The 20,104-nt window shown below is 42.9% G+C and overlaps 8 protein-coding genes across 8 annotated transcripts; 7 read left to right on the plus strand and 1 right to left on the minus strand.

Moving 5' to 3' along the window:
• The first annotated feature begins 386 nt into the window (after positions 1-386).
• LOC129593409 (uncharacterized) lies at positions 387-1,052 on the plus strand. Its single transcript, XM_055489703.1, has 2 exons — positions 387-602; positions 692-1,052. The coding sequence occupies exons 1-2, from the start codon at positions 482-484 to the stop codon at positions 886-888; spliced, it is 318 nt and encodes a 105-aa protein (XP_055345678.1). The 5' UTR covers positions 387-481; the 3' UTR covers positions 889-1,052.
• Positions 1,053-3,016: 1,964 nt separating this feature from the next.
• On the plus strand, positions 3,017-3,660 carry LOC129593354 (uncharacterized). Its single transcript, XM_055489616.1, has 2 exons — positions 3,017-3,243; positions 3,302-3,660. The coding sequence occupies exons 1-2, from the start codon at positions 3,111-3,113 to the stop codon at positions 3,496-3,498; spliced, it is 330 nt and encodes a 109-aa protein (XP_055345591.1). The 5' UTR covers positions 3,017-3,110; the 3' UTR covers positions 3,499-3,660.
• Positions 3,661-4,982: 1,322 nt separating this feature from the next.
• Positions 4,983-5,653, plus strand: LOC129593355 (uncharacterized). Its single transcript, XM_055489617.1, has 2 exons — positions 4,983-5,194; positions 5,254-5,653. The coding sequence occupies exons 1-2, from the start codon at positions 5,074-5,076 to the stop codon at positions 5,448-5,450; spliced, it is 318 nt and encodes a 105-aa protein (XP_055345592.1). The 5' UTR covers positions 4,983-5,073; the 3' UTR covers positions 5,451-5,653.
• A 532-nt stretch (positions 5,654-6,185) lies between these two features.
• Positions 6,186-7,062, plus strand: LOC129593353 (uncharacterized transmembrane protein DDB_G0289901-like). The gene is made up of 2 exons (XM_055489615.1): positions 6,186-6,660; positions 6,733-7,062. The coding sequence occupies exons 1-2, from the start codon at positions 6,450-6,452 to the stop codon at positions 6,879-6,881; spliced, it is 360 nt and encodes a 119-aa protein (XP_055345590.1). The 5' UTR covers positions 6,186-6,449; the 3' UTR covers positions 6,882-7,062.
• Positions 7,063-7,970: 908 nt separating this feature from the next.
• Positions 7,971-8,712, plus strand: LOC129593352 (loricrin-like). Its single transcript, XM_055489614.1, has 2 exons — positions 7,971-8,264; positions 8,331-8,712. Exons 1-2 carry the CDS (start codon positions 8,036-8,038, stop codon positions 8,525-8,527), a joined length of 426 nt encoding a protein of 141 aa, XP_055345589.1. The 5' UTR covers positions 7,971-8,035; the 3' UTR covers positions 8,528-8,712.
• A 1,545-nt stretch (positions 8,713-10,257) lies between these two features.
• On the plus strand, positions 10,258-11,122 carry LOC129593356 (uncharacterized). Its single transcript, XM_055489618.1, has 2 exons — positions 10,258-10,457; positions 10,659-11,122. The coding sequence occupies exons 1-2, from the start codon at positions 10,337-10,339 to the stop codon at positions 10,853-10,855; spliced, it is 318 nt and encodes a 105-aa protein (XP_055345593.1). The 5' UTR covers positions 10,258-10,336; the 3' UTR covers positions 10,856-11,122.
• Positions 11,123-11,860: 738 nt separating this feature from the next.
• Positions 11,861-14,442, plus strand: LOC129593351 (uncharacterized). Its single transcript, XM_055489613.1, has 2 exons — positions 11,861-12,167; positions 13,427-14,442. Exons 1-2 carry the CDS (start codon positions 11,987-11,989, stop codon positions 14,008-14,010), a joined length of 765 nt encoding a protein of 254 aa, XP_055345588.1. The 5' UTR covers positions 11,861-11,986; the 3' UTR covers positions 14,011-14,442.
• Positions 14,443-18,339: 3,897 nt separating this feature from the next.
• Positions 18,340-20,015, minus strand: LOC129593363 (peroxiredoxin-5, mitochondrial-like). The gene is made up of 6 exons (XM_055489635.1): positions 19,707-20,015; positions 19,196-19,333; positions 19,025-19,116; positions 18,870-18,948; positions 18,748-18,803; positions 18,340-18,678 (listed from the first exon to the last, which is right to left on the minus strand). The coding sequence occupies exons 1-6, from the start codon at positions 19,839-19,841 to the stop codon at positions 18,546-18,548; spliced, it is 633 nt and encodes a 210-aa protein (XP_055345610.1). The 5' UTR covers positions 19,842-20,015; the 3' UTR covers positions 18,340-18,545.
• Positions 20,016-20,104: the final 89 nt, after the last annotated feature.

Here is a 20,104-nt window from a genome sequence, read left to right on the forward strand (position 1 = left end):
TTATTAAAGTTAACAGCGCAAAGTAAACGTTAACAGAATAATTCAACACTATTATTATGTTAAGCTTTAATTTTGCAATATCCGGACACTACATCGGAAAGCGGCACGCCGGATGTTATTTTACGATATATACGATTGTGTTGTGCTTAATGCGGTGTTTATCGTGCATACTGTACATATGTTGTCAACAAAATTTGCCCTTTGGCTATCAACATCGCTCCGTCAACCGACAACCAAGCAGCAATTACACAGTAACTTCGCACTAACGAGAAAATAGCGTTCGCTCACGTTTAATGCACCGTGGTAACCGAACACGCGAGCGAAACGGAAATTTCCTACGTGGTCAAACAAATTTACTCCTAATGAGTATATAAAGAAGCTTCTCGTAGACAGATAAAACAATCCAATTTCACTAGCAAATCTTTACTTCTTCTTCTTCTCTTTACGTCCTAAACGCTTCCGTCCCTCCTTCGCCGCAACCATGAAGTGCATTCTGGTAACCCTTCTCCTGGTGGCCTGCGTCAGCGCCAATGTTATTCGCGAAAAACGACAACTGACCGGTGGTTCCGCCAGCTGCACGGCTGAACAGAAAGCTCAGTGCGGTAAGTAAAGTGTAACCTTTAAAGATTCTATGAAAGTGTTAGGTCTCACCCATAGTGGCCGTAATTTCATTGATTTATGGTTAATGTAGGTTCGGTGCAGTGCCAGAACAACGGCAACACCAACACCCAAGTTAACAGCGGTGGTAACACCGGTGGCGCTGGTCTCATCAGTGGCATCCCTCTCAATCTCCTTAACGGTGCCGGTGTCCAGGTGCCGGTCAACGCCAATGTCTGCCCACCCGTGTCCGTGTGCAACACCTGTTTGGCTTTCAACATCCTGGGTTAAACGCCAACTCGTGTAATTCTCCTGTCTGGATCGTTTTCGAATTTATGTCCAAAGTTCGGAAAATGTGAATGCCACAGTTTCATAATATTTATGAGCTATAAATCCATGAAAATGTGATCGATGAACATTGGTTGACCTTATAAATAAAACGTGAATCAACTAAATTCTTACAGCCGTATTGTCACGTACTCGTGTATTCGCATACTTCTAGAGTTGTCTGAAAGCATGTTACGAATTAATCGGCGAAAAGTACGCGGTAATACAAATATCACACAAGGTTGCTGGCTAAAATGCAGTTTATGAAGCACTAATATTATCTGACACCAACACACTATTTTTAGTGTTATATCTTCTATTATGTATACATGCAGCAATCTTTTATTAATATATCTTTTGGTGGCCTTTCATTAATTCTGTGAAAGGAGTATGGAGCTTCAAACATTCGGCCACAATATAGTCATTAATCTCCATATATACGTAAATTAAAACGACAGGTTTTGTATACTCCTTTCTGTTTAAGGTTTTGCTGAAAAGGCTTCGTATTCATAACAAACCGTTATTTAATAACCCTTGGTTGGTCTTTGAGGAGAGAGGACTGAGCAACCCACAACTGCTATAAAGTGCAGGTTTTAGCACTTTTTTAATTTAAGTTTTGCTTACTTTAGGTTTTTACTGTTTATCGATACTTTGTGCAAGACGCGTCGCTGCTAGGTTCACTTTTCATAGCACATACCATCGACCTCTATTGTAAGAATAGTCAGGTTCTTTTTCCATTGGCCCTCGTAAGTCTTGATATTGGAGAAACATAAATATCAAGACGATTCTAAACCAGAGCCAGGTTTAAGCCGTTTTTCTAATATTTCAGAATGATTGTAAATATGAGTTATAAAATGGTGAAAAAGTATTCGGGGTTTGGTTCAGAGTCGTTCGCAAATTTATTTGCCTGTAATTAAAGCTTTGAGAAAGATGCGATGATAATCTGATTTGATGCTCCGAAACGCGCTATTTTAGGTGTTACGCGTTACGCACTTAGGGCAAGCGCTTTAGTCCGTTTTCATGAAAATTAAAATTTATTTCTAGTACAGCTAGCACTAGGACAACTTACAAACCTCAGTACTCACAAAGGAGACTGCCCTCCGAAGATGCAGTTCTGCAGTTTCGTGACCTTTTGTAGGCAAGATCTGGCTTAAATTTGCAGCTGCGTATGATTACTGTAGAGCTAGACTACAGAGCCGACAGAAGCGTAGCTCCAGGAAAAACGTGTTAGTCACGACTCACGGGCGGTCCGCATAAAACGCTATCAATTCCGAGCGACAACGATCCGCAAAATGTGCGGCACAGACCGCACTGTAAACATCCTTATGATTGTCCGCTTTCTTAGAACAAACTGTACACGTGAACTTGGTCTGTGAGTCGCTCCAGTTCCATTTAAGGTTGCAGGACTAATGCCGCATATTTATTTACTCCCGTATCGAGTAGGAGTACTTTAAAGGGGCTGAATAATATGATTGCATTGAGTAAAAAAAATTAAATTTCAGAACTAACTTATGGTTAGTGACATACTGTGATTTCCATTGAAATCATAATGACAGAGTAAAAAAAACTTGCTTTCAAATTACCTACATGTATTCTGGTGAAAAATGAATAAATTACGAATAACGGCCAACGCCAGAAATTTCTTTATGTGTAATATTAATGACGACCGGATTGTTTTGCGTAGATATTTTCTCTGTAATTACACGTTCTAACTGTGTATATTATTATGTTTCTTGGTTCAAAAATGTAATGCTGCAGATAAACGCCATATTCTTTCTCCAACAAAACCACTGAACATTAAAAATATTATAAACGGCTGATGCACAACACGTTGTTATTGCCAATCAATATGTTGCACCCAGTGTTAATGTTGTTTTTCCACACGTGGAATTGTGGTCAACAAAACATGCCCAGCGGCCTCGCATTCCGAGCAATAAACCGCAAAATTGAATCGGCAAATACTACTATCGAGAAAACACAGCGTGTTCACGTTTAACACCAGCCGTTAATCATCCATGCGAACGCAACGGAATATTCCGCCTGTCGCCAGTAAGTCGCGTGGAAACCACGTCTGTCCAACTATATAATCCGTCGCAGTTCGCGAATAAACTTCACAACCGCAAAACTGCTAAAAAACTATTACTAACAATTTGTTAAGCCTGTCAAGCCGTTCTTAATCTCTCACAATGCAGACAGCCGTGTTGATTCTCCTAGTTGCGTGCTCGGCCGCCAACGCCCTTCGCTTCGCTCGTCAATTGCCTCTGCCTCCGCTGACAGGCGGCAGCGCCGGTTGCACCGCTGAACAGAAATCCCTCTGCGGTAAGTGCAGCGACTGGTGACCTTTGCCAACTCAGCGTGATTTTTTTATGTTTTGCAGGCATGGCACAGTGTCAGAATAACAACAACCAGAACACCCAGGTGATCACCGGTGGCAACAGTGGAGGCGGCGGCCTTATCAGCCTGATCCCGGTCAATCTGGGCAATGGTGCCGGTGTGCAGCTCCCCATTAACGCAAACGTATGCCCGCCAGTCTCTGTCTGTGGTGTCTGTGCCGCCGCCAACGTCGCTGGTTAATAAGAGCCTTTATAATATGCGTCTGCTGATTATGTGAACCATATTGGTTTTCTGTATATGTTTTGACAAAGCTGCTGTGACCGAATTGTTTCCTGAGACGATATTGTTAAAATGATACGGATGTTGAATTTCCGAATGAATTCATTAAATGACTGTCAAACACTTTATAAGCGAAGCCGGTAATCAGTACGAAATATAATAATTAAAGTACCGTACGTAAAAATCAATTTGGAATTGTATTAAAGAGCCAGCAATAAACAGCACAATGAAAAACAGTTGTAAAAAAAGAGGTCATCTCGAAGCTCTTTATAACGACTTGAGGTTTTTATTAATGTTGTGCTTCCTCGGCCACGTTAAGTTTTCTTTGTGGGAAAACAGATCAACGGACCTGAGCTCGACCTTGCATTTCTTTGGTGCCTTTGCCGCGACGTATTTGATAAAAGACAAAACTTATGAGGTCAAGGTTTCTGAACGCGTACATTTCCGGTGCTGGGAATTTCACTTGCAAACTGTACGATCAGTAATCAGAATGCTAAAATTAATAATCATTTCTGCTAGAACGGTTCTGTTTTAACTTTTAAAAACTACTTGAAAGCCCATTCGTTGTCGTCACTGTTGTGGGAGCAAGGTCCAATAATGCCCAACCCGGAAATGCTGCAGCGCACGCAACAGATTCACTGTACATACCCGTACCTACAGGGTACAGTGAATTTTGACGGAAAGGTTTCGCACATGAGATGATTTTTAAGGCTTCAGAGGAACAGTAACCGCGCATAAGTTCATAACTATGAGCGGAAGATTTTAAGTGATGAACCAGCGTGAATGTGCCTAAGTTATTCATTTTTGTATGGTTAATTGCTCGGCTGTAAATATCGCTGCAGCATAACCACATGAACGAAATACATTTCCTTTTGCAGCGTTAATAATTATTACACCGATTTTCCGATGTGAAAATAAATCAGTGTTTCGTTGCATGTTTCTTGGCGAGAATAACATCTTTATTCGTTATGCACGAAAATGCTTTGCCTTCATTACATTAAATTTGTTGGATATCCATAAAGTTACATGCTTTCAATCATTTTATGTAATATTATTATTTCTATCTGGCGATTATAACTTGTGATTGGGGTTAGTAATAATATCTGCACATACTGACTGTGTAATTTATGATTCCATAAGAAACATATTTTGATAAACATTGTCCACGCGTAAATAATTATGTGGCCACAAAACAGCCGCAAGGTGTTGTACATGCATAGGTGTGTATCTCTACGCTGCATACCGCCGCTATTACGGCGGCCCCCATGCGAAAAAGCGGAGCAATCCGGCGCCACCAATTAGCAGCAACATTTTCACGAAAACAGCCTTGTCACAGTCGTTCGTCCTTGCAAACGAATGGCAACACACATCCATCGGCACTTCCCCAAGTTGTTTACGCCAAAATACAGGCGCCGGTGTCCGAAATATAAAACCGCATTCACCCGAGACGCTGATCAGCATTAAGCTAGTCGACTTAACACAAAAGCACTTTTTCTTCGCAAAATACGCGTCTCTTCTCCTCCCTTCGCCGCAATCATGAAGTGCATTCTGGTGACCCTTCTCCTGGTGGCCTGCGTCAGCGCCAATGTTATTCGCGAAAAACGACAACTGACCGGTGGTTCCGCCAGCTGCACGGCCGAGCAGAAAGCCACATGCGGTAAGCGTCACCACTGTAACATCAACTCGTTTTCTGTACCTGAACAGTGTGTTTTACAGGTCTCGCGCAGTGCCAGAACAACGGTAACAGCAACACCCAGGTGGTCAGTGGCGGTAACACTGGTGGCGGCGGTATCCTCAGCCTGGTGCCCATCAACGCCCTCAACGGAGCCGGTGTGCAGGTGCCCATCAACGCCAACATCTGCCCACCCATCAGTGTCTGCAATGCCTGCTTGGCTGCCAATGTCCTTGGTTAGCGGCTTTAATGTGTTCTTACTTGTTTGACCTGTTTGATGAGCGGACGTAGCTGTCTGCATGGGTGATACCGCTGTATTCATTAACTGATTTAATGAGCACTTCCTCGGGGCCCTCATAATATTTATGAGTTATGGCACTAGATTTTTTCTCAAGTCAGCGTCTTTTGTGGAGACTACTCAAATTAAAGAAAAGCCAAATTTAATTACCGCATTCCCGTGCTGCCACAGAAAACAACCTGTTGCTTGCATCAGTGCGTACGTTAGTACAATTCCAATAAATTAATATGCAACGTCTAACGACTTCATTGTACTGACTTCCTCTCGGACCAGTAGTTTGAAATGTTCCCCGAACGAAAATTAGACCACCTTACACAACTATTTCGTTGCGTACTTTCACTGCCGTACACAATATTAACTGTGACCGTAAAAGTTTTTCCGCAGAAATTTTTTCACATTAAAAATCAAAAAAAGTACTGTACACAAACTAGAAAACTGAATCCGGCAGTGTCAGCCATACAAGTACGCATTCTTTGGTGGCTGTCATGGCTGCAACACAGGCACAGCTATTGGCGGACGGTTGTTGTTGTTGCACTTGCTACAGTTCTATCGAGCAGCTATACAGCAGCCGATTGATAGCAAATAACAAGTCACGTTGGGAATTTTCTGTTCTAAAATAATTATTAATCAAAATCAATGCCGGCAGCATACACTCTGTACACTTCGTTACTGCGATAAAGTAGGCAGCGTTACGAAGAAACACTGAATTCTTGTTTGCTCTAAATGCGATCCTAAACATGCTTTCCAAATTGCAATTATACCCATCATTGATTCGTACGTAGTATACGGTATACCCAACAACTGCTGGCACACTAAATGTTTTTTAGCGCATAGTTTTCATCACAATACATTTCCTACGAGGCAGGAAGCAGCGCCGACTGGAACGAATATCTGCAAGGCATTACTTCAGTCTACAGATTTGGCATTTCTGTCGTTGTTATCATGAAGTGCATTCTGGTAGCTCTCCTTCTCGTTACGTGCACCGAAAGTAGTGTCGTCCGCCTGCGCCGGCAACTGCCTGGATTGGACAGTCTGGGCGCCTTGGCCGGTGGCAGCCCGTTAGGCGGTTTGACTGGCGCTCTGGCTGGTCAGCCGGGTGGCGGAGCAACCGCTGGTGGTGCCGGCTGCACAGCCGACACAATTGCACTCTGTGGTACGCAGAACCTGCTTTGTTACATATATGCTCAAAGAATGCGTTCGTTATTCGATGGTTTGTTTATTTTAGGAATTCCGCTGTGCAAGAATCAGTTAGGTAGCGGCGGTAACGTGCAGGTGATCAGCGGTGGCAATACCGGTGGCGCGGCTTCCAGTGGTGTCTGTCCACCGCCTTCTGTGTGCAGCATGTGTGCCGGCGCAAGTATCCTCCCAGGTTGACTTCCCAAGGCAACTTCCCGTGACTGGAGTCTACGGATTTTTAATCATTAGGCCGTTTGTTGATACGCTCCTATATGGTCTACATGCTGTCTGCTCATTTTTAATTATTTTCCGAAAGGAAAAAATTGTGGTCGCTCGTGTGTTTCTGGTACTGAACGAATAAATTTTGGTTTCCTATTGGCAGTAAGCAAATAAGCCAAATCCGTGCTAGAAGTAAAGTGTTAAGTGCTAACTGTCGAGTTTCCTCACAATAGGTCTTGAATAACAAAGGGTTTATAATTTATTGTTACAGTAATTTCATAAGTACGTATGTAATAATTCCAGCCGATCAGAATTTGCAAGATACGAGTACATTTTACGGGCTTTTTCACACTTATTGGCCTTGCTGAAGGGCAAGTGTGTTTTTTGTACTTCTACGGCATGCTTCGTCATATTCAGAAACAAAAAAATTTCTGTGCTGAATACATTCCAAGGATTTGTTGACGCTCTAGAAAGCACAAGCGGAACTGAATTACGTACGCAGAACACAAAGAGACCGCCTAGGAATAAACCACGGCAAAATTTTCCGCAAACGTGTCACCAGTTTTTAGGTTAATGAAGTTGAAAATCACAGTGACAGAAACCACTCAAGCGAGCCATAGTCGTTCTCTAATGCCGGTATACGAATTAACATTTGATGCCGCAACGTTATTCATTGCCACAAGTTGTCCGGTAAAGTTAAAGTAATAATATCCCATGCCAAATGACACTTAACTATTACTCAATATACAAAAAACAATGCGTGGCCCTTATATGGAGTCGACTGTGGACGTTGTAATAGCATATGTTGTCTACCCGTGACAGGCCACAAGTAGCGAAGTCAAACGTTTAGCTTCCGGAAACATGACAGCATCGAACAAAACTTCCTCAGCCGCTGTTGTAGAAAGAGACAATAACAGCATCTTTGCGTCGTAGGCTGCTGGAAATATTCTGGTGAATCACAAACATTTGCCCCGAACGGGACAATTCCGAAACCAAGTACCGCATGCCGACAGCGACTTGTATAAAACGCTGTGGCAAACCGCAACTGAAGCACTTGATTATTGTCGGTCTCACTAAAAAATCATACGTTTTTAGCATTACTATTATATTTTGTGATCGTTTTTTAACCGAAAATGAAGTGTATGTTTGTGGTAATTCTTCTGGTGGCCACTGTGAGTGCCAAGGCCTTCCGGGAACGCCGTACAGCGGACGTTGGAGCCAGCGGAGGAGCGAGTGCGGGAGCCGGTGCCAGCGCAGGCGGTTCCCTGCCGGGTCTGCCTTCTCTTCCCAACCTGCCCACCGGTGGCGGTGCTCTGACCGGCGGCTCGGCTAGTTGTACGGCCGATCAGAAGGCAGCATGCGGTAAGCTTAATAGACAATCATGACCTTTTGCCCAGCAAGGCTGATAACATAATACTTATTTGGCAGGTATGGCGCAGTGCCAGAACAATGGTAACAGTAACACCCAGGTGATTGGTGGCGGTAACAGCGGTGGTGGTGGCCTGATCAGTGGAGTGCCCATAAACGCTCTGAACGGTGCTGGTGTCCAAGTGCCCATTAATGCCAACATCTGCCCGCCGGTCTCCGTCTGCAACCTCTGCTTGGCCGGAAATGTTCTCGGGTAGAGCGACAAAGAAATGCACCACTTTCAGATGTTTCCGGACTGTGATGTATTAAGTACATTATACTTATTCATACTACGAGACTTTGTTACTGTTTGTGAACCGTCTCGCTGACACGAGTTCGGCTCTGCCCAGTTGCTGCCATCTTTGTTGGTTAGCTTTATGTCAGCTGTTTTTGATTATATATAGGTGCTATGTTTTCTGATGTACACTATCATACAAACGATCTAAGAACATTAAAGATACCAAAAATTATTCGCTAAGTTGGCTTGCATTAATTCTTGTATGGGAAAATTAACCCATATACATAAACATTCAGTTGATTAACTGCCAATAATTTAAAAAACATCACTACCTGCTTCGTAAATTCATTTTCTTCCTGGTCCAAGCGCGGAGTGTTTGAGTATTGTCTGAACTCTCTTCTGGTGCACGCATTTCTTGGCACCATTTTGCCAATCGATGGAGATTGGTGAAACAGAGTGACTGTATATCTATTTGGAATATTTTGGTTTTGGTAAATTTACATGCACACATTGGTGATACAGCTACATACAGTAAGTACCTGCTGTAGTCCTATGCATAAAAATAACATTAGTATGCAAGGCAATGAGTTGTTTTGTATGTCTTTGTAAGCCATTCCGCAAGAGTTTGGTATGACACTGATGGAAGAGATTCTGACTTGTTCTCGTTTTCGCTCGCAAAACTATCTCGGTGACATCCTGAAAGAAGACCAGTTATCGTACATCGGTGTCAGTTGATAACTTTTAGCACGAACAAGAGCGCATTTAGTAGGTTAGTGGCGGCAGAGCCGACGACGAGGGCAAGGAGTCTGCCATACAATACTGGAAATCCTGGAGACAAGGTTGTTGTGAAACTGTACTCGTGTCTTATCTGTACTCTATGACAGTTTGTGTAGACCTGGAATCTATGGTTCGCCAAACCGTCATGGCGGCTTGGCGTGCGCTATTTTGGGCGTAACTTCGAAGCCCGGGTTTTAAAGCCCAGCAATATGTATGTGCGAGTACTTATAATCTTCTGTACAGTGCAGCGGATAGCAAAGTCCCGGGCATATAGCCCCGGTAGGTATAGCTCCTATTTCAAATTCCTATAATTTTTAAATTACGCTTTGCATTACGCATTTATTATCTAAAGCGAAAGTCAGATGCTGACCAATTGGCTTGCCATATCCTGAATATGTCCTTTACTAACAACCTGGCTGCAAGCCTGCAAACGTTTAATCAGTGGAAATTAACGGAAACTGGGCACTGTCACGTTACCAGTCAGCGGTGCGACTTTTTCGCTAAAAATACGCACTAGTTGTTGTCTTTTGTAGAAATATGTTATTCCGCTTCTCTAACTCAGCCATTTTTCAGCACCGCTGCACAGTTGACAGTGTGTTATACAAAGAAAGCAATTACCAAACTGTTGTGTGGTTGCTGAAAGCCTGAAATACTATTCGTTGCCGCAACGTCTCGATTTCGACAGCCGAGACAGCGTAAAAGCCAGAACGTTTCCGCGGAATGGTACAATCCTCCTCCCAAGTCAGCCGATGAGCGCTGACAATGCGTTCAACAGTCTCGGCTTTTGCGTGCATGTGAAACTTGAATGCGGCTCCCGGCAAAATGACAACATTCTATTTCGAATTATAGGGTTTTACCTAACAGAAATTTATTTCAATACTTTGTCTCGAGCATATCCGTATATAAACAACTGGATGGTTGCGAGAAAACCATACGAGTCCGAATCAAACCGGTGCAGATTAAATACGAAATTGTACAACTTTCTGTTTCCCAGCTCTATTTCGCAACAGCCATGCAGATCATCCTGGTGACCCTTCTTTTGGTAGCCTGCACCAGCGCCAGTGTTCTTCGTGAGCGCCGACAGCTGACCGGCGGCAGCGCCAGCTGCACCGCCGAACAAAAAGCTCAGTGCGGTAAGTGAAAGTGACCTTTGTCTAGAATGGCCGTTGCTGTGTCAAATTACTTATTTCTGCATGTTTCCTTATTTGACGCCTACAGCAAAAAAAGCAGAAAGTGCGTTTCATACGAAAATCACCAGATCCTTATTGCCCCCGTCAAGCGATAATTTATAGTATAAATAAACTGTGGAACTTTAACAATATGGTATCTTTTAGGGATGGCACAGTGCCAGAACAACGGCAACTCAAATACCCAGGTGATCAGTGGCGGTAACACTGGTGGCGGCGGTCTCCTTAGCTTGGTGCCAATCAACGCCCTCAATGGAGCCGGCGTACAGGTGCCCATCAACGCCAACGTCTGCCCACCGATTTCCGTCTGCAACGCCTGCTTGGCTGCCAACATCCTTGGTTAATGAGTTCATTATCTTGAGCTTTATTTAAGTTGCTAGTACTTAACAGCGCCCTCCGTGTAACGCTTTTCAGAATAAAACTATCTGCATAAACCTCCTAGAAAATCTGGTCGACGTGCACTTTTAGTGTACTATAAAACGCTACATAGGCGGTCACTTTTTGCCGAGTATTTTGCAAAATGCAGAGCAAGAGTAGCTCGATCTTACATTTAGAAACACAGGGCTCAAAAACTGGAATTAGTTTGCAATGAAAATGGTTAATGAGCCAGAAAACAGTTTGCTGGCGTGCCATGACCTTTATAAGCTTGGTTGCTTATCGAAAATATAGCTACTGCAGACCATCTGAAATGCCGTAACTACCGCGACCAGTTACCTTAAGGATTTATAGTACCGCATTTCTGTTTTAACAAGAATCAAAATATCGGCTTTGTAATAAGCATCACACGATATTTGGGTTTACCAATTATCTATAGTTTATGATACATTAGTACGTACATACACTATTATTACGCGCTAGAACCCACCTGATAAACCACTGAAACGTGCCACATAACAATGCAATAAATACCGTATTACAACTCAATATTAAATCAGGTAGGGCTTATTTAACTGCATGTCTTTGATACCAAATAGTAGAATTTGCTATTCGGTCCCAACAAATTATTTATTATGGGGGATTCAACGCGATGCTGCCCATGAGGTACCGTAATAAGTGATCCCGCCCATCTTAAATTCTTAATTAATTTGATCCCGACTACGAGATCGCGCGTACTACGAGCTACGAGATTGTCTTAACTGAACACCACACATGGAAGACTTGCACAAATTGTGCATTATAAAGGTAAGGTAAGTACTTGTAAACTATCATCAAGCCTTTAGGTTTGACTTATCTAAACTGGGACAATGCAGCCGGTATATGTTATCGTGTACGATACAAATATTTTATCCAACAACCACTGTCATTAGAATCAGGTATTATTATCATCTGGTGGATGATAAGCGCGGAAACATTGTTTTCCCTAAAGAAATTCCTCGAAGCTGTGTGCTGTTTAGTTTGCATTTTCAATAAACGTTTCTGCAAGAAACAGACACCAAATAAACCAACGCAGCAGTGTTTTGCAAAATGCGTATATCATGTCACCCTGTTACATAAAAAACATTGTAATTGCTGTTGTATGCCTGGATCTGGTTGTCGGCGGCGCGGCAATCTCACCATTATTAGATGTTAAGCGATCGCCATTGCCGCTGGAGGTTGCGGCTGCGAAGGGACAGCAAGAGAAAGATCAGTCACAGAATTCCTCCACCTTAATACCAGGTACAATCATATTTTGTTTAGCAGCGCCGCAGGGGCATGTTAGAGTTATGTCTGCAATAATTTCCGTGTGGGTAAAACTAATGTTATCATCGTTGGGAAACTCTGTACTCCAGATTGCATTTAGTATAATGCACCATAATTAGATTAATTGTGGTACAAGGCTGCACTTTTCTTGAAGCGGCGGCGGGGCGCTTAAACGCGCTCTATGATTAGCATGTGCAACCTTACCAAACTTAATTTGAATTTAATTCTTCTTATTTAACTGAAATATTTTCTGATGGAACAACAAGAAACTACTATTTAAATACCTATGCCAGAGGAAAAATGGATTTAACATTAGTTTGTAAGATAGTTTTCAGGATAACGGCGATCGCCAATCGACTTGTGAGGTTTCCGTCAACGACGGCACAGACATTTCGCAGTATTGTTTGGTATTTGCGCCGGAGAGTTGATTAAACCGTGCGGGCAATAATTCGTACCATGCTGGTCGCACCATCAGGATCAGCCAATGGAAGGACAGCTGCGATTACTCCAGTGCTCATTTGATCCGTACCCCCACAATCAGCCGTTATCAGCCACGTGGGGCAGTCTTTGTGTGCGGCGTCAAAACTCAACCTGCAAATCACTTGTGTCTCATGCGTCTAAAGGTCGCCGGTGCATCCGGTGCACAGGCACACTGAATACATATTGCAGGCACATTAGGATTATGCAGAAGAGCCAGTATCCGTGGCATATCAACAGTGATTATACATTCCTGTAGCTTGCAGGTTTGCTGTGCCGATCCATGATTACACCTGTTTAACTGTATAGTTTAAGTTCTGCTAGATTTTGGTCAGTTTAAAATTATTGTCGAAAACGCGATCATTGGCATTTACGTCGCCACCATTTTGATTAAAGGATTGAGATGCACCTGCCTATGTTGAGCTTGTTTGGTGTAATCACTAAAGCAAAACTGCTTTTCGATCCGGCATATTCGGTTGCCTAATTGTAAGCATATTAGCATACAAAGCAAATGTACATATAAAATAAAATATATATTATAATTTGTATATGCAGCTTGAAAATGACCAAGCAAAAGCAACTATAAAACTGGAAGCGCTATAGAATACTCGTATATGATGATTAGTTATGTGAATACTCTGACAGAGTTTTCAGAATCAGGGATTATTCAAGCAGTTCTTTACTGCTTGCGAACAATCAGTTGCTGAATAACTGCATGCATAGATAGCTATATCAAACTCATAATTATGTATTTACAGCCATGGATCGCTTCCGCAACCACTCATCCTTTGTCAATGGGAGCGCCAGCCTGCCGTTCAGCAGCCGGCCGACCAAACTGCCGCGGAAGAGCGTGGTTGGCGCCGGTCCGCTGGCCTCCTCTTACTACACGTCCAGCGCCTGGATCAACACCATCAAGAGCATCGCCGTCTGCTGGGCTATCGTGGCCTGCATTTGGATCTTCTTCAAACTCCTCACCTGCTCCACTTTCGCCTACCGCCTCTGGTACCGCAAGCGCCTCACCGAGGCCCGCGAGATGGCGTTGCTGGAAGGGGCACAGAGTGGCGTGCCCAGCGGTGGTTGTCCCCTTGGACTGGGCTTCGCCTCACGCTGGACCCAAGTTAACTTCCTAAAACAAGGCGGGGAGGCAGCCATGGAGGCGCCGCCGGGTTATGAACAGTTCTCGCCGCCGGCATACGAGGATATTGTCGGCATGGAAATGTGTGCGCAGTTGATACTGGAGCGGGTGGATGAGACCGTTGGCGGCGGTGGCACCGCAGGGAATGCAAGTGACGAAGGGGAAACAACGGCGCTGACCGCCGATGCACAAGATGACCGCAGCTAGTATCGGCTGGCTCCTGTCTCTTTTTGTATTATAATTAAGTATCTTTTTTGTTGAGAATTTTTGGTATTTCACGGCCTTTTCACTCACTCATACGCTGCATTACTTGCATGTTGAATTTATTTAAGTACTGATAATACTTAATTGTTCTATCGCACATACAGTAATTTAGGAGGGCTTGCAAGTTTGCGCAAGAGACTGAGTACTTATATCAGCATTTTCCATTGTGGCGTTAATTATTTACTGAGGTTTTTCATGACAATATGGGTTGAACTTATGAAGTAATACTGTAGAGGCTCGATCAAGTGGCACCACAGAGTTTGTGTACGGGAAATCAGCACCTGCAATATGTGCACTGATCGTGCATGTGAACGCATGGGCATGCACACGCTGCGTGTGTGCTGCTTTCCCATACACAAACTCTGTGGTGCCACTTGATCGAGCCGCTACAGTACGCCTACTGGTCGATGAATGTACTCGAAAATAAATTCAGTGTCAAGTTATCTGGGTGCTACAATATAACTTACGTTACTTACGGATACTACAAACATGAAGCATAGTCGACATTACCAATGATAAATCACTCGTTTCGTTTCTAGTTCTGAATTTTTGCCGTTTGCAACTGTCGTATACCGTCTTGTCAGATCTTACGGAGTAGATACAACAATTTACGTGTAATATTGTGAAACTGATATGATGCTGACGCGTTCACCGGAGGAAAAATTCAAAAATTCCTTACACTGTTACATTGTGGCGCAGAAATTTGTATAACTAACCGTAAGTACTATTACGTACAGCCTAAGCCACTGCGCTGCACCAGCTATCAGCCAAATGGCTGCTGACCTTTACGTCGGAGGACATCGGTGCCGGATAATGTGGGTGTCGCCCCTGTGCGTCAACCTTTGTTATTATCAACCTGATATGCCCACTGACGTGCACGCTGAGACCGGCAGCAAAATGGATGATGCAAATGGGGGGATGTAGCAACAGCGAGCGCACAGCTGCAGGACAGCGTGGGTCACGACGGACGGGAAGCGGATCGCCGCTTCTTATAAAATTCGCTACTGCGCATCCCATGCTGCTCCCATTATCGTTTTTTGTCTGGAGAAACGTTCAGTTGTGTCGCCGGTTAGCTACTGCCTGTAGTATGGCTCCGTAGCATGATCGCTATTATGGCGAAATATTTTATCTCCTTTTTGGCCTTCGTAATCCTGCAGCGTGCACTGACCTCGCATGCCAGCCCCATTCTGATGCCAGCGTGCCGTTATGCTGGTAAGCAGATGTACACATTTTAATGATACTCTAATGTTTGTAGTATGGTTGACGTTCTGGCTGAGCAAACTTAATTATCGCAGAGTATCGCGAATACAATCCCTTTTTTATTTTTTCATTTGTCTCTATGATGACTTTAACGGGGCAAAATAGCTGCGTAGTTTCTCGACAATTCGCAGCTGCAGATGGAGAAAGGTTTTCATTAGGATAATAACATTGAAAGCCTTAAGTGATGTTTTTTATGGCTAGCCAATAAAAGCAACAAAGCTCCACAATCCAGCTGCACGAAATTACATATAATACGATATCATAATAAATTTTTAAAGTTTTTCTTGTCCTAATACTGCAAGTTTGGCGTTCCACAGCACTAGTAACTAGCACAAGTAACTGGTGACCTTTGATCAGTTTTACAGTAACGTGGTTTAGCGATTGGTTCAATTGATTCTATTGGTTCAGTTGAGCATAAGCTCTTCTTCTGGGCAGGTTCCATTTGCAAGCGCCAAGAATTTGCATCCTCATACGGAACTATTTCGCCGCGCGTCACCAAAAACTCTGGCTCGCCCAAAGCCCAGTGGTACCTGGGCAAACGAACACCTATGGCCGCTGCGGTACTCTCACGGCTTTTTGCCAAACCAAAAGCCCCGGCGGTTGCAGCAGGAAATTCCTTGAAAGGGAACGTCCTCACCAGCTTCGACAAAATACCCCGCAAACTGGCCGGTGAACCCCGTATCCGCCTGGGTGCCGGTTATCTGCCCACCGCCAGCCTGTGGTATCATTTCCACTTGGACAAGGCGAATCCTTCGCGCCCACCAGCCCCAACCTCAAGCTATATGCCAGTAATTTAACCAACATATACAAACAATCTTCTTTTTATATTCATTTCACAATAATTATGAGAATCGCGTGCCGCATCTTTTTGCCGTAGCCCATAGCCTTAGCGTAACTCAATTAACTTCTCGGCTGCACTTATTAGTGCGGCCCATTTGCGATATAAGTAATTATGTAAGAGTATTACCTGTTATGACAATGGCATTCACTACACTGTGGAAACTAAGTACCTTTACCTTACAATTATAAGTGCTGCTTTATTTAATGGGAACTCGAGTGCATAGAAATTACAGCACGTTCATGTATTAATAGCCTTTTACTGCTTTGTGAAGAAGTACTACAGTAATTTAAAATTTTGTACACTTGTTAACTGGTTCAGCAATAGTATGGTGCTACTATTATTATTAATAATAATGTTTATCTTGTTAAGTTGCGTGGTTCGTCGTTTGTACAGTTTTCGACTATGGCTGTGGCAGTGTTGAAACCACTACACGTAGAAGTACTTACTTTCAGCTTACGGTAAGCTGTATGTGCCTATGTGGTACTTAAAATCCTTCCCAAAATCTGGAGATCCAGCGTTCTAAATAAGCTGATGGTAAGCTATAAATGAGTGATTAATTAACAGCGCAAATGTACAACTACCGCATGTCCCTATCCAATCAAAGATAAAGCTATTACGTACCATCTTGACAAAATTTACTACTCTAGTAGTATTCAAGTGTTGAGCGCTATAACGCTATACAGATGTGCTGATGGACGACTACCCTGGCCGGATGTCCACATTCAGTTAGGCCACTACTGGAATGTCCAGTGGGCCCAGTGGGCAGTGGGTAGCAAAAAAATTCCTAGATGAGTGTGTCCAGAGAGAAAAATCGCTACTGTAGGTGAGCGAGTGACCGAGCTACTATCGCAGTAAAGCGCTAGCTGCAGTTTGTAATTTTTAGAAGGGAAACACCAACAGCCCGACTTCGAGTATTCAGATTGCTTAAAAATCTCACATTAACTGGCAATGCAGTCATTGCATTTGCTGAAATAAAACGAAATAATATAATTCGTTTAAGCCAGCCGTGGATCATAAGAAATGGAAGGCGAAGCCGGAGAGGTTTCTTGCAATGCAATATGTATGCATAGGAAGATAATGAAATAAGTAATAAGTAATGTTTATATCACTGGGAATTTCTTTCCAGTAAAATATTGAAAGTGTTTGTTTCTAACCCGATGCTCGTACCTTACTTTAGCATGTTTTGTACATAAGTTACGATAAGAATAACGTTGTACTTAACAAAATTTTTTCAGTCGATAATAATTAGCGTTCTTATGTTGCATTGCTGCCGTTTGTTTTCTAAACTACTGTATAACAGTAAGTTGGATTGATACTGTTTAGCAAACACATGTACATAGACTAATAAATGTATTTTGCATCATTAAAGGAAAAGTATTTCTTGTAAAAAGAGTTAACTTAAAAGTTAAAACTGAAATGTAACACTTAAAGTAAAATGGCAATATTTATAAGTCATTATTAGAACTTTCCAGTAGTGCGGTACGTGATACGTATCTGTACGATGAGTGCAGGTACGTATATGTACGTACTTGCACCAGATCGTATGCAGTAACTAATGACAGTATACTTTAATAATACTGCAGAGAACTGTTTAAACAATTTGCTTGATCATTTTATAGCTAGAAAATAATCCTTCAAGCAGGCTCTCTATATTGGAGACTTGCTGCATATTTTTCTGTAAAACATAAATAATTCATGGGATGAACTAGAAATTACTTGAACTATGTCAAATCACTCCCATTCCCAGAGAAAAAAGAATCCCAGCAGCGTGTCATTTGACGAGAAAATCAAGGACCGCGGTACAGTGATTTACCTCTACCATTGTCGTGACAGAATACTAAAAGCGACAACAATCATTGATTTACAGAAGGCCGAGTGTACCCGAAGACTCCCGTTAAAAAAGGTCAACTGCTAAATGTCCCATCTGATTCCGATGAGCGCAGCAGCACTTCCAGCTCCACCACTTCTTCCCATCCTGCCAAGCAGTCCACCACGACTTCCAAACAGAAAACAAACTCCACTTCCGATCAACGCAAAAAATAATACAACCTGTATACAAAGACTTCCATACGGTTTTTCTCAGTAATTGCCACGTTTTGCCTTATACGACAGTGTTTATGCGTTTGATTAAGTAAAATTTGTTTCTTTACAAAACATAGAGTGCCATAAAGGTCACGTTTCTTAATTTTGTGGCGTTTCTGCCCCGTGTTGGCTCTTTCGATGAGCACAATTACGTAAACTCTATCCACATTGTTAATATCAGAGACGTTTATGTCAAAAATCATGATGGCAGGTTAAATTTTGCTTAATAATGCGACTAAGCAATAGATTTGTGACGGCTAACATCATGGCTGTATTGAAAGAAGCTAGACATTGATTAGGAAGGTGCACACTGGTCATCTTCCGTTAAGGCCTTGAGGACGTTGTCGGCCATAGTACAAGTGACACCAGTGCCGTCGGGCTCTACGAACATTTTCACCACTTTCCCATTGTTGATAATCATGGCAAACCTGCAAAAGCCAACATTACGTTTACGGAAATTTCTATCTTTGCAAAATAATCCTTCTGCGAGTGGTGACCTTTTGCTCCTCCAGTTTCCCAAAAGTTCGGTAAAGTCTTTCTCCATCTTAATGGCCTAAAGAAACACAAGAGTTAGCTTTTAAGCCGGTGTCAAACGGCATTTTTGACGCATTGTGTGTACTTTGGTGAATTTGCACTGTGGGTCGGCTAACATGCGAATTTTGCCTTCGGTCTTTAGTTCTCGCGCCCACGCTTGCATCCTGCAAAAGACAAAGTATACACAGTGCATCTGAAAGATCACCGAATGAGCGGATCGATTAACTGGATCTAACTTACACAAAGGGGTCGTTGACGGAGAGGCAGGCGATGGTGGCCACCCCTTTCTTCTGAAAGTCACCGTGGCGGTTCAAATAGCTAGGCACGTGTTTCTGTCACACACAAGACTTGATTATTGTGAGAAATTACTATGGCTGCAGTCGGGATGTATTTTGGCGCGGCAGTACAAACCGAACTACATCCCGGCGTGTAGGCTCCCGGCACGCCGAACATGACGGCCTTCTTCTGGCCGAAGATCTCCGAGGCGCAGAGCTTCTTCATCGGGTCATTCTCAACCAGCACGGAATCATTGGGCAGCGTGTCGCCCTCCTACATGTTGACAAATTAAATGCTATTACTGATTTTCCAAGTCATAAGATACCATCAAATTAAAGAGTAAAACTTATTTTTGCAGGTAATTACGTAATGCTTAAACGACTATGCGCATATTATATCTCGCACTAGAAGTGCAGTTGAAGTGTGCCTTTATAAATAAACAGCCTTGTACGTATTTGTTCGTTCAAAATAATAATATGTTCGTTTTTTTCCTGATTTCTAAATTTCCCTACAGAAAGATTGTTTACATGCGAGTAGAGACTAAGAACCACCCGGAGACTTTTCCAATTACAACGTAAGTGCACTTTTAAAAAAACACTGATTTTAATTTTTTTCTATATTTATTGCGATGAGACAATCCACGTACCTTGAAGCTCTTGCCTGAGCCGGAGCTTTTGCTGGAGAAGATGGTGCGAACCATCCGCTGTCCTGTCTGTGCCCATTGCCCGCTAACAGAACTGAATAAGAGCTGAGTGGTTGCGCGAGGAAAAGCCAAGTTCATCGTATAGAAACTGTGGCGGCAAATAGGGGAAAAGCACAGAACAAACCTATTCAAGATTTACTGGGTACCTTCTGCTGTTAGTATTACATGCGACATGCAGCGTGAAAAAAAACACACGATCCACAAAGGTGACGTACTGTAAGTACTCAGAATGCACCACCATTCTTACAACGAAATCAGCGCGGTAGCTGTTGCTACGCTAATAATAGCAAATGAATGCAATCAACGTACTGGTACGATTGCAATACACACGTTGTAGCTAT

Source organism: Paramacrobiotus metropolitanus, unplaced genomic scaffold (genome assembly GCF_019649055.1).
Source record: "Paramacrobiotus metropolitanus isolate TYO unplaced genomic scaffold, Prichtersi_v1.0 Parri_scaffold0000061, whole genome shotgun sequence".
NCBI lineage: Eukaryota > Metazoa > Tardigrada > Eutardigrada > Parachela > Macrobiotidae > Paramacrobiotus > Paramacrobiotus metropolitanus.